Source organism: Bison bison, unplaced genomic scaffold, assembly GCF_000754665.1.
Source record: "Bison bison bison isolate TAMUID 2011002044 unplaced genomic scaffold, Bison_UMD1.0 scf7180017864267, whole genome shotgun sequence".
Taxonomy (NCBI): Eukaryota; Metazoa; Chordata; class Mammalia; order Artiodactyla; family Bovidae; genus Bison; species Bison bison.
Genome location: NW_011494839.1, coordinates 1,755,759 through 1,766,690, shown reverse-complemented (window position 1 = coordinate 1,766,690; position 10,932 = coordinate 1,755,759). Strand labels below are relative to the sequence as shown.

At 39.0% G+C, this 10,932-nt stretch overlaps 1 protein-coding gene and 1 long non-coding RNA gene across 3 annotated transcripts in view; one reads left to right on the top strand and one right to left on the bottom strand.

The window, feature by feature from the left end:
* MCMDC2 (minichromosome maintenance domain containing 2) overlaps window positions 1-5,207 on the top strand; it is a 39,409-nt gene extending 34,202 nt beyond the window's left edge. Inside the window, exon 14 of the mRNA XM_010848460.1 lies at window positions 4,660-5,207. Within this exon, the coding sequence (XP_010846762.1) occupies window positions 4,660-4,826 (167 nt within the window). The 3' untranslated portion in view covers window positions 4,827-5,207. The remainder of the gene's footprint in view (window positions 1-4,659) is intronic.
* A 1,204-nt stretch (window positions 5,208-6,411) lies between these two features.
* LOC104994801 lies at window positions 6,412-10,930 on the bottom strand. Of its 2 annotated transcripts, none has more exons than XR_825993.1 (4): window positions 10,867-10,930; window positions 7,693-7,806; window positions 7,377-7,445; window positions 6,412-7,199 (listed from the first exon to the last, which is right to left on the bottom strand). It is a non-coding gene; the product is annotated as an uncharacterized LOC104994801 (long non-coding RNA). The 2 variants fall into 2 exon arrangements; XR_825994.1 differs by having other exon boundaries at window positions 7,074-7,199; window positions 10,850-10,903.
* Between the last annotated feature and the right edge of the window lie 2 nt (window positions 10,931-10,932).

The following is a 10,932-nucleotide window of genomic DNA, read 5'->3' as shown; positions in this document are numbered from 1 at the left end:
AATCTCCTTTAGAATGGACTGGTTGGATCTCCTTGCAGTCCAAGGGATTCTCAAGAGTCTTCTCCAACACCACAGCTCAAAAGCATCAATTCTTCGGCGCTCAGCTTTCTTTATAGTCCAACTCTCATATCCATACATGACCACTGGAAAAACCATAGCCTTGACTAGACAGACTTGTTGACAAACGAATGTCTCTGCTTTTTAATATGCTATCTAGGTTGGTCATAACTTTCCTTCCAAGGAGTAAGCATCTTTTAATTTCGTGGCTGCAATCACCACCTGCAGTGATTTTGGAGCCCCCCCCCCAAAAAGTCAGCCACTGTTTCCACTGTTTCCCCATCTATTTGCCATGAAGTGATGGGACCAGATGCCATGATCTTAGTTTTCTGAATGTTGAGCTTTAGGCCAACTTTTTCAGTCTCCTCTTTCACTTTCATCAACAGGCTCTTTAGTTCCTCTTCACTTTCTGCCATAAGGGTGGTGTCATCTGCATATCTGAGGTTATTGATATTTCTCCTGGCAATCTTGATTCCAGCTTGTGCTTCACCCAGCCCAGTATTTCTCATGATGTACTCTGCATAGAAGTTAAATAAGCAGGGTGACAATATACAGCCCTGATGCACTCCTTTTCCTATTTGGAACCAGTCTGTTGCTCCATGTCCAGTTCTAACTGTTGCTTCCTGACCTGCATACAGGTTTCTCAAGAGGCAGGTCAGGTGGTCTGGTATTCCCATCTCTTGAAGAATTTTCCAGTTTATTGTGATCCGCACAGTCAAAAGCTTTGGCCTAGTCAATAAAGCAGAAATAGATGTTTCTCTTGAACTCTCTTGCTTTTTTGATGATCCAGTGGATATTGGCAATTTGAATTATTATGAGACATTAATTTTGATGAGATACACCATCCTTCAAACATTGGTTCTGCTAACATAACAATAAAACAGCCAGTTATTTTACCAGGAAAATGGTTTTTATTCAGGAGCAGGAAAGAATTGCAATTCAGGACATCGCAAATCTGGTAAAGCAAAGAAAAAGAAACTCTTCTATAGAGGAGAAAAACAGTTGGGAGGGTTGTAATAGAAAGTCCATTGGAGAAAACTGGGAGTTCCAAGTTTAGTGTCTTTTCATTAGCTACATTGTGACAGTCTCTCTTTGGCAGAGCTGTTGCCAGGCAAGGAGAAAAATCTTTCAAATCTTCTTCCTCCTGCTGGTGGTACTAGAGTAGTGTCACTTCTTGCTGGAGATGCAAGGTTTGTTTCTTCCTGTTGGGATCTATATTGATGTTGAGAGGTACCTGTATGAGAGCTCCCCCTTCTGGTCTCACGACTCCAATTTAGTGAGATTTTTACTCTATTTTCAGTTCCAGCCCTGGGCAATGAAGTATTAACACCGACTTTTCTGTGTGTATATATTTAGTGTTTTAATTTGCTTCAGATTCAATTTATAATAATTTTTCACAGACATCCATTAGAACTTTGTTCTTATCTAAATCAAGAATTCTTAACCTAGGATCCATGGATACTGAGAGAGTCCTTAGGGGCTTGTGAATCCCTAAGCTACATGTGAATTTGTATATGTATTTGCTTTCTACCTTCTTGCTTAGGAAGAGGAATCATTAAGTTTTATGGAGTATGTCTTAGAGTTTCATGACCCTCAGAAAATGTTAATTATCATCCTGAATTAAGAACTTCCCTGGTGGCTCAGACAGTTAAGAGTCTGCCAGCAATGCAGGAGACCTGGGTTCAATCCTTGGGTCAGGAAGATTCCCTGGAGAAAGAAATGGCAACCCACTCCAGTATTCTTGCCTGGGAAATCCCATGGACAAAGGAGCCTGGCGGGCTACGGTCCATGAGGTTGCAAAGAGTCAGACATGATCAAGCAACTAACACATTCACTCACTGAAAATCATTTGTTCCCAACTAGCAATAAATAAGGATATGTATTTTTATTTGTAATTTGCTTTATCTTTACACTCTTATTCTATATTTTAAAATATACTTGATAAAATTTAAGACATTATGTACTATTAAGAAAAAATGCTGCCGATTTTACTAAGACAAACTATCACCATCAAAATGTTAAGACAAAACTAGATTTCAGTAAGAAGATAAAAATGTATGTTTTTGAATTTAGGAAACATGGTACTACAATGTTCAGGACTCCTGTCACTGAATATGGCTATTTTCACTTGATAACTATTTGTCAAGACTTTATTGAAGCATTTAAGAAAGCTTTTGTTGAGGGAAATAAAACTATGTGAAGTTTTTCCTTTAGTTACTTTTTGTTTCCATAATGAGTGTCAGTTAGGTATATTCTTTTTTAAGTCTTAAGCAAAATGATGTTAAGAAGTCCGTAAGTGTTAAAGATAGGAAAATAAGCCCTACTCAGCGATGTTTTTCTTGGATGAAAAAACCAATACCTGTGCTTGTGAACTGGATTTAGGAGTTGGGGCAGTGGGGAGAAGGAAGAATTAAAGAAAACTCTCAGGTTTCTGCCTTGAGCAATTGAGTGGATCATGTTGCCATTTACCAAGACTAGAAAGAAAGGCTTGGGTCCAGTTGTTGTTGTTGCTGTTCCATCCCTAAGTCAAGTCTGACTCTTGCAACCCCAGGGACTGTAGGATGCCAGGTTCCTCTGTCCTCCATTCTCTCTTGAAGTTTGCTCAGATTCATGTCCATTGAGTTGGTGATGCTATCTAACCATCTCATCCTTTGCTACCCCCTTCTCCTTTTGTCTTTAGTCTTTCCCAGCATCAGGGTCTTTTCCAATGAGCTGGCTCCTCATCAGGTGGCCAAAGTATTAGAGCTTCAGCAACAGTCCTTCCAGTAAATATTCAGGGTTGATTTCCTTTAGGACTGACTGGTTTGATTTCCTTGCAGTCCAAGGGACTCTCCAGTCTTCTCCAACACCACAATTTGAAAGCATCAATTATTTGGCGCTCAGCCTTCTTTATGATCCAGCTCTCACATCTGTACCTGACTACTGGAAAAACCATAGCTTCAACTATATGGACCTTTGTTGGCAAAGTGGTGTCTCTGTTGTTTAATATGCTGTCTAGGTTTGTCACAGCTTTTTTCCCCAAAAAGCAAGCGTCTTTTAATTTCATGGCTACAGTTACCATCTGCAGTGATTTTGGAGCCCAAGAAAATAAAATCAGTCACTGCTTCCACTTTTCCCCCTTCTATTTGTCAGGAAGTGATGGGACTGGACGCCATGTACTTAGTTTTTTGAATGTTGACTTTCAAGCCAGCTTTTTGATTCTCCTCATCAAGAGGCTCTTTAGTTCCTCTTTGCTTTCTGCCATTAATGGTATCATCTGCATATCTGAGGTTATTGATATTTATCCCAGAAATTTCGATTCCAGCTTGTGAATCTTCCAGCCCAGCATTTCACATAATGTACTCTGCATAGAAGTTAAATAAGCAGAATGACAATATACAGCCTTGTTATACTCCTTTCCCAATTTTGCACCAGTCTGTTGTTCCATGTTCAGTTCTAACTGTTGCTTCTCAACCTGCATACAGGTTTCTCAGGAGGCAGGTCAAGTGGTCTGGTATTCCCATCTTTTTAAGAATTTTTCACAGTTTTTGTGATCCACACAAAGGCTTTAGCATAGTCAGTGAAGCAGAAATAGATGTTTTTTCTGGAACTCTCTTGCTTTTTTGATGATCCAGCAGATGTTGGCAATTTGATCTCTGGTTCCTCTACCTCTTCAAAACCCAGCTTGTTGGGTCAAGGGTGGAGAATCAAATTATAGGTACACGTTTAAGACATCCTAGAGAGATATCAATAGACAGATACAATAATCTGGGGTTTAGAAGAGAGTTTTAAACTAGAAATGTAATTTACGTATCATCAGTACAGAGATGGTACTCAAAGCCATGGAGTGGATGAAATCACTGAGAGAGAGACTATACAGAGAACCACAGGACTGCCTTTGAAGAATTCCAGTATTTAGAAAAGGAGTTGAGGGGGAGGAGCTAACTCATGAGACTGAGAAGCAGTTGTATTAGAGAAGTCAAGAAAAAAGTCTTTCAATAAAGGAGTGGAGTGGTCAACTGTATCATGTGTTGAGAATTTGAAGATCAGATTTGGCATCTAGAGGTTGTGGACGGTCATGATTCGAGCTGTTTCAATGGAGTTGGGATTTAGGTGGGGTACAAAGTGAGGCTATGGAGATAGCACACACAAACTTTGAGACGTTTGACTATGAAGATGAAGAGAGAAATAAAGAGTATTAGCTAGAGAAGGTTGTGTGGTCCAGGAAGGGATTTTTTTAAGATGGAAGGTAATAGTTCATATGACGTGCAGTAGAAAGTAAACTAATGACACTATAGAAAGAAGTGTGAAGTCTTTAAAAAGGTGAGAGAGGATGGGATCTGGAGCATGTGTGAAGGTAAAGGCCTCGGTCTGAGGGGAACAGAATGGAATATAATAGTCACTGTGGGGTAGGGGGGGAGATAAAGTGTGCTAGAAGAGAAACAGGTTTTTCAGGCAGTGCAACTGCCCATTTGAGGCTTCTTTATTTAAAGTGAAATCAATACCAATTATTGTTTTTCTGCCTAGCAACCTAATGCAGGCATAAACTTTTTTGTTGAAAGTATGCCTTCACATTTAGCATTTGAAGTATTTCTCATTTTTACTTTTTCCTTCTTCACTTAGGGGCCGCTGTATTTTGTGTTGCTCCAAATGCAGTGTTTCCATTTGAACAGTATAATGAAGACTATTTAGAGCAAAGGGATGTCTATCTGACTGAGTGCCAACAACAGCTCCAGCAGTTTATTGCTACATATGGACCTGGGACAGCTATTTTTGCTAGTGATGAATAGGCAGTGAGGAAACTTTTTTTTCTTCATTCCTTTTTAAGCAATGGAAAAAAGTGTGAATGATTTAAGTGATGCTTCAGGCAATCTTGTGTGTACATACATTAGAATGTACCTACATTAGAATGTACCTACATTGTGTAGGACACATTAGAATGTCATCTTAAAATATATTTCTTCAAATTGCTAATGGAATAAACACTAATCCAAATCTCAAAGCCAGCAGCAGCAATTTATGTTAGGAGAATTTTATTAAAAGAAAAAACTTCTGGTTAGCCTAGTATACCAGTGACCCACATATTAAAATATAAAGAATGTTACAAACTAAGAAATGGAAAAAAAAAGGTAAGTTTTGTGTTTTTGTGTAGTTCCCCCTATTTGTCTCAAGATGGCAGTAACACTTTAAATATTTACAAAGTTAAAACCATTTTTTAAAAATTTGTGAACTTGACAAATTGATGGGTAAACAACAGCATTTATATAACCAAAAGCCTTCAATTTAAGAACTTTTCATGCTTTACTAGATATTGTCATGTCTATTACATTGTTTTAGAAACCCTAATTTTAGGATAAGAAAAAGCTTTGGAAATTTCCCATTTTTAAACCAGGTTCAATGAAAAAAAAAAGTTACACTGAATTGAAGAGCAGTAATTGGCTCCTTAAACCCAGTTGCAAGATACCAAAATGCAAACAAACCAATTTTCAAACCCTGTCTTCATTTTTAGAGGGACGGTATCTACTCTGAAAAGGTAGGGACATGATGAGAAAATATACTTATAAAATCCCCCAAACCTTTTCATTTTCCAAAGTTTTAGTAAAAGACTACTCACTAAAAAGCAAATGTCATCACAAAATTGCCACCTTATCAACCAAGACACTATCACACATCAGTTCTATAGAAATGGGTACTTCATGGAGTTTAACCATGAAGGTAGTCTCACTCTCTAGAGTGAGACTCTAGACTCTCTACTCATCATTTATTATTCTACTTCCTAGCCATTCATTCAGCTGTATTTATTGAATATCCACTAGTGCCAGAGACTATACAGTGTTTTCAGAAGGCAAGCCTCGTCTTTTAAAAAAATGTATATCACAAGTTAAAGCCTTTACTTTGTGGTTTATGTATTTAGGTTTGTTTTTTGTTCCCTATGAGATGAAGGCAAAACACATTTCTTTATAAAACTGGGATCTATAAAATGGCATCCTCTTTACAATTAATTGTGAAGTGTTCAGCTTCTGTTGATGAAAAGGACTAGTATCAAATACAGGTGAAAATGGTTTTCAAATGTCACCCCTGATGGGAAGGCATTATAAAGATATTGCTGTACACTTTATACTGATTTACCAAACTGAAATTATAACCCTGATAAAAGCAAGGATTTTATGTACTGTGGGACACAACAGGGGAAAAGCAAGATTCAGCTAAATTTAAATCATCTTGGTAGGATTTCAGTTGTTTTCAAATTCGCATGCCCTGGACAGACTGGACTGTCACTACTTGCTTAATAATTGAGCATATTATTATGTATACTAGAATTAGGAAAAATTGCAATTTTCCTTAGATTAACTCCCAGATCCCTTTTTAATTCATAAATGTACAAGCAAACCAAGAATAAAATTAAAATTTTAAAAAATCTGTAGGTCACAGGTGAAACCTTTACTTGTAAGGTATCATTTAAGGAGTTGAGAAAATTTCAACTAGTGTACCCTTGAACACAGGTTTGAACTACATGAGTCCACCACATACAGGGTGGGTTTTTTTTTTCCAATAAATACATACTACGCTATACAATCTACAGCTTATTGAACCAGAGGATGTGGAAGCTTGGATACAAAGGCTGGACTATAAGGCTATACTTGGATGTTTGATGCTGAGATGTTTAGTTGGCGCCCCTAAACCCCTTTGTTGTTCAAGGGTCAGCTGTGCTTGTTTTTCAGATACACAGAGATTCTCAAGGGGGAGGCCCTCGTAGTTGTCTAGTACATAGTGATTAACCTCTGCAGAAACCCCCTAAGGCAAAAAGGGTGAGTGAGAACTGGAGGTACTAAAAATGTCTCCCCAGCTGCCAGCCACCTGCCACTTCAAAAAGAATCACTATCCAGAGGAGCTGGTTACTGACAAGAATATACTATCCCTAAAGTACTTTAAAAACAAGTCTGACCAGTAACTATGAAAATAAAGCTATTTAAAGACCTGATATATTTTAAAGAGAACAGACTTTATTGCCCAGCAATTAAAATTATTGGAAGATGTACTTTTCTCCATAATTTATTGTGAGATGAACATTAAATACAATTTTAATTTTTGTCACTTGCTTTAATGCACGTCTTCTTGAACAACTCTTCATTTTTCCTTCAAAAACGTCGTTTGCCACACCTCTGGGGAAAAATCAGAAACCAACAGTGAAAATCATTCCATACTCAAAACTTGAAAGTCATACACCTGACACACAAAGGCACCTTCAACAGGAAAGGAAATGTCCTCAGCTTTCTGGAGTTTATCAGATACTTTCAAACTGTCAACATGTGGCTGCGGGACAAATCGTAACCACTTACTTGAGGTAATGAAGAGTTTTTAAGCACCACTGCTAAGCACTTGAACATTCATTTGCAGGTACTTATCTGCTGAAAAGAAGAGTTCACCCATTTTAATAAAAAACTGCATTAGATTTGAGTAATTCACATAATATATATTACTGGCATCTCAGTCTTAAAGTTATTTCTTCAAAGATACCCTCAGCTGGGTAAACGGCAAAAAGTAACTTGTCATCACTGTGCCAGTTATTAAACATTTTGGTATTGTGCCTCAGGAACAATACCACAAGCACATAAAAAAAAAAAGCACACAACTTAACATTATAACTTTTGGTACCTTGTTACATGTGCAGCGGTCCTCCTTGTGTTTTCACAGCCATCTTCTGTGACAGGTTTTTGGAAAACATTTATCACAATGATCTTCATCTTCAACTCATAGGCACTGCTACACCTAAAAATTAAATATATTTCATCGTGAATTCTCATTTGCACTTGTATCTGTTTGGCATCTTATATCTAGTATGGACAAGTAGGCTCTTTTCCCCATACTCATCAAGAACCATTTAAGAAAAAAAACAAAAACTTACAATCTTTCTGACTCCCAATCAACTTTTAATAAAAACCACTAACAAGTGGAGTAATTTTCTGCTGTTTAACACATCTCTGAAGGGCTGGAAGAAGCACAAGCTGGAAGAAACATCAAGATTGCCAGGAGAAATATCAATAACCTCAGATATGCAGATGACACCATCCTTATGGCAGAAAGTGAAGAGAACTAAAAAGCCTCTTGATGAAAGTGAAAGAGGAGAGTGAAAAAGTTGGCTTAAAGCTCAACATTCAGAAAACTAAGATCATGGCATCTGGTCCCATCACTTCATGGCAAACAGATGGGGCAACAGTGGAAACAGTGACAGACTTTATTTTGGGGGGCTCCAAAATCACTGCAGATGGTGACTGCAGCCATGAAATTAAAAGATGCTTATTCCTTGGAAGGAAAGTTATGACCAACCTAGATAGCATATTGAAAAGCAGAGACATTACTTTGTCAACAAAAGTCTGTCTAGTCAGGGCCATGGTTTTTCCAGTAGTCATGTATGCATGTGAGAGTTGGACTGTGAAGAAAGCTGAACGCCGAAGAATTGATGCTTTTGAGCTGTGGTGTTGGAGAAGACTCTTGAGAGTCCCTTGGACTGCAAGGAGATCCAACCAGTCCATTCTAAAGATCAGCCCTGGTATTTCTTTGGAAGCAATGATGCTAAAGCTGAAACTCCAGTACTTTGGCCACCTCATGCAAAGAGTTGACTCATTGGAAAAGGCTCTGATGCTGGGAGGGATTGGGGGCAGGAGGAGAAGGGGACGACAGAGGATGAGATGGCTGGATGGCATCACCGACTTGATGGACGTGGGTTTGGGTGAACTCCGGGAGTTGGTGATGGACAGGGAGGCCTGGCGTGCTGCAATTCATGGGGTCGCAAAGAGTCGGACACGACTGAGCGACTGAACTGAAAGGAACAAAAGAATGTGCTTGCTGCTTAATTATACTTTTTTTGGTAATCAAAACTGATAAGGCTCCCAGTTTAATACCTATAATGACTTGGGCATGTCTTGATACCTTTAATTGGTTAGGCCCTAATAATTCCATAAATGAGTTTTCCAAGCTGGAAATGGATTCATTAGCATAGGTAAAAATGATGGATGTATTTATGATGTTCTTTTACTGTGGCAGCACAGATTTTAAGACATGATGGTCCTAATGAGTACCTAACCATTGCTTTTCTGTCTCAGAGCTTGACATGGATGAGGTGAGCCAGGTTAAAGGTTAGATAGAAAAACACGTGTGCAGACGTCTAACTAAAAACATTATTATGGCAGCTCTAATATAATTTCAGACCAGAGATACATGATGTTGACATCATTACTGGACACAGTCCTGTAGAATTAAGTCCCAAGTTGCCTGAAAGCATATTTACATACTGCAAAGGGCACGGTCAGGGCCACAGATCATATCCCCTAGAACCCCAAGAGGATAAATCATTGAACAGACAGCTACTGGAAATGATTTATGAGGACATAACAAATGCTGGGCCTTGCAAAACAATTTATCACTTTCAAGTCTTGAAATGCTGAGATATTTCACATAATATTAGGAACACAAACTACTGGTTATGAATATTTTCAACTTGGAAAACTTCAGTTTAATATATGATTCATAACACTTCTGACAACTACATACAAGTTCTATTTAAGGCCTGAAACAACCAACACTTAGGGATATGTATGTATAATACTGTTATCCACTCTACTCCCCTCAAAAAAAACCAAGTTTAGACACAAAATCCCAGATGATGGGCACCTCAGGAGAGAAGGAATGTGAAAGGGAAGCAAATGGATGTTATGGTATCAATAATATTCCAGTTCTTAAATCGATCACTGGACTCTTGTGTGTTTCTTATGCTTGTGTGTGTTAGTTGCTCGGTCGTATTCAACTGTTCACGACCCCATGTACTGTAAGCCGCCTGGCTCCTCTGTCCATAGAATTTTCCAGAGAAGAATACTGGAGTGGGTTGCCATATTTTACTCCATGGGATATTCCCGACCCGGGGATTCGTTACCACTGCGCCACCTGGGAAGCCTTAATTATTCTTAAGGACTTACATAAATTATCAAAATTTTAATCAAACGGTTATTTTGTAAAGTTTTAAAAAATTCCAACACTTAGCAATGAAAATAGGGTTCCAGTCACCATGCCTCAAAAAGAATGGCTGAAATGCCAAATATAAGTTACTTCAAGCCATCACATTTGGCCTGGTCAAAGTTAACTGTTGGAATTGTTTGAGATGAAAAAACGTGTATTTCAAGTCGGGGGGAAAGAAACAAAACACCTGACTATAGTAAGTCTCATCGACGAGTACTTACAACTGTGCTTTTAAACAGATAAAAGGTCTTCCAGCTCTTGACCAGTTTCTTCTGTATCAAGTTCAGAATACACATCTCTACGTAAATTTCAAGCATCTAAGGCTACAGCCGGCATTTATAGCCCAAGGGTCTTCTAACCCCTACGGATTGTTCTGCAACTTCAGTGCCACGTCTCTAGAGCCTATTTACAAAGGAAGATCCAGAAACAAATGCCTACAGCGCGCCACTGCGCAGTGCCCAGAACTCACTGTTAGCAGGTTAACCGTGAGCGTTAAAAAGTTTTAAAAACAACCAAGAAGTCCAGCCAAGTCAAGACTGCCTTAAGATTTAAGAGGTAATCCCTTCCCCCTTTACAAAACGTTTCCTTAGAAAGGGTAAACGAGCGCACATTTAAGGGGCCCCGAAGCCGAAAGGCCGCACACAAAGGTTTACTTGGGATACAAAAGGGCTCCGGTCGAGGCCTGGGCTGGGCGCGAGGCCACCCGCCTCGGAACCCAGAGAATGGCAAAAGGCCCTTCGTTAGTATGAGCTGAGCAGTCGAAATCGGCTTTTAGTAACAAGGGTCGGCTAAAACTCACAGGTCACGGTTACTCACAAAATGCGATTGAGCAGAAGCACGGAGGAGAGCTCGAGGCGGCGTCAACCGGGTGGGGGAGGGGCA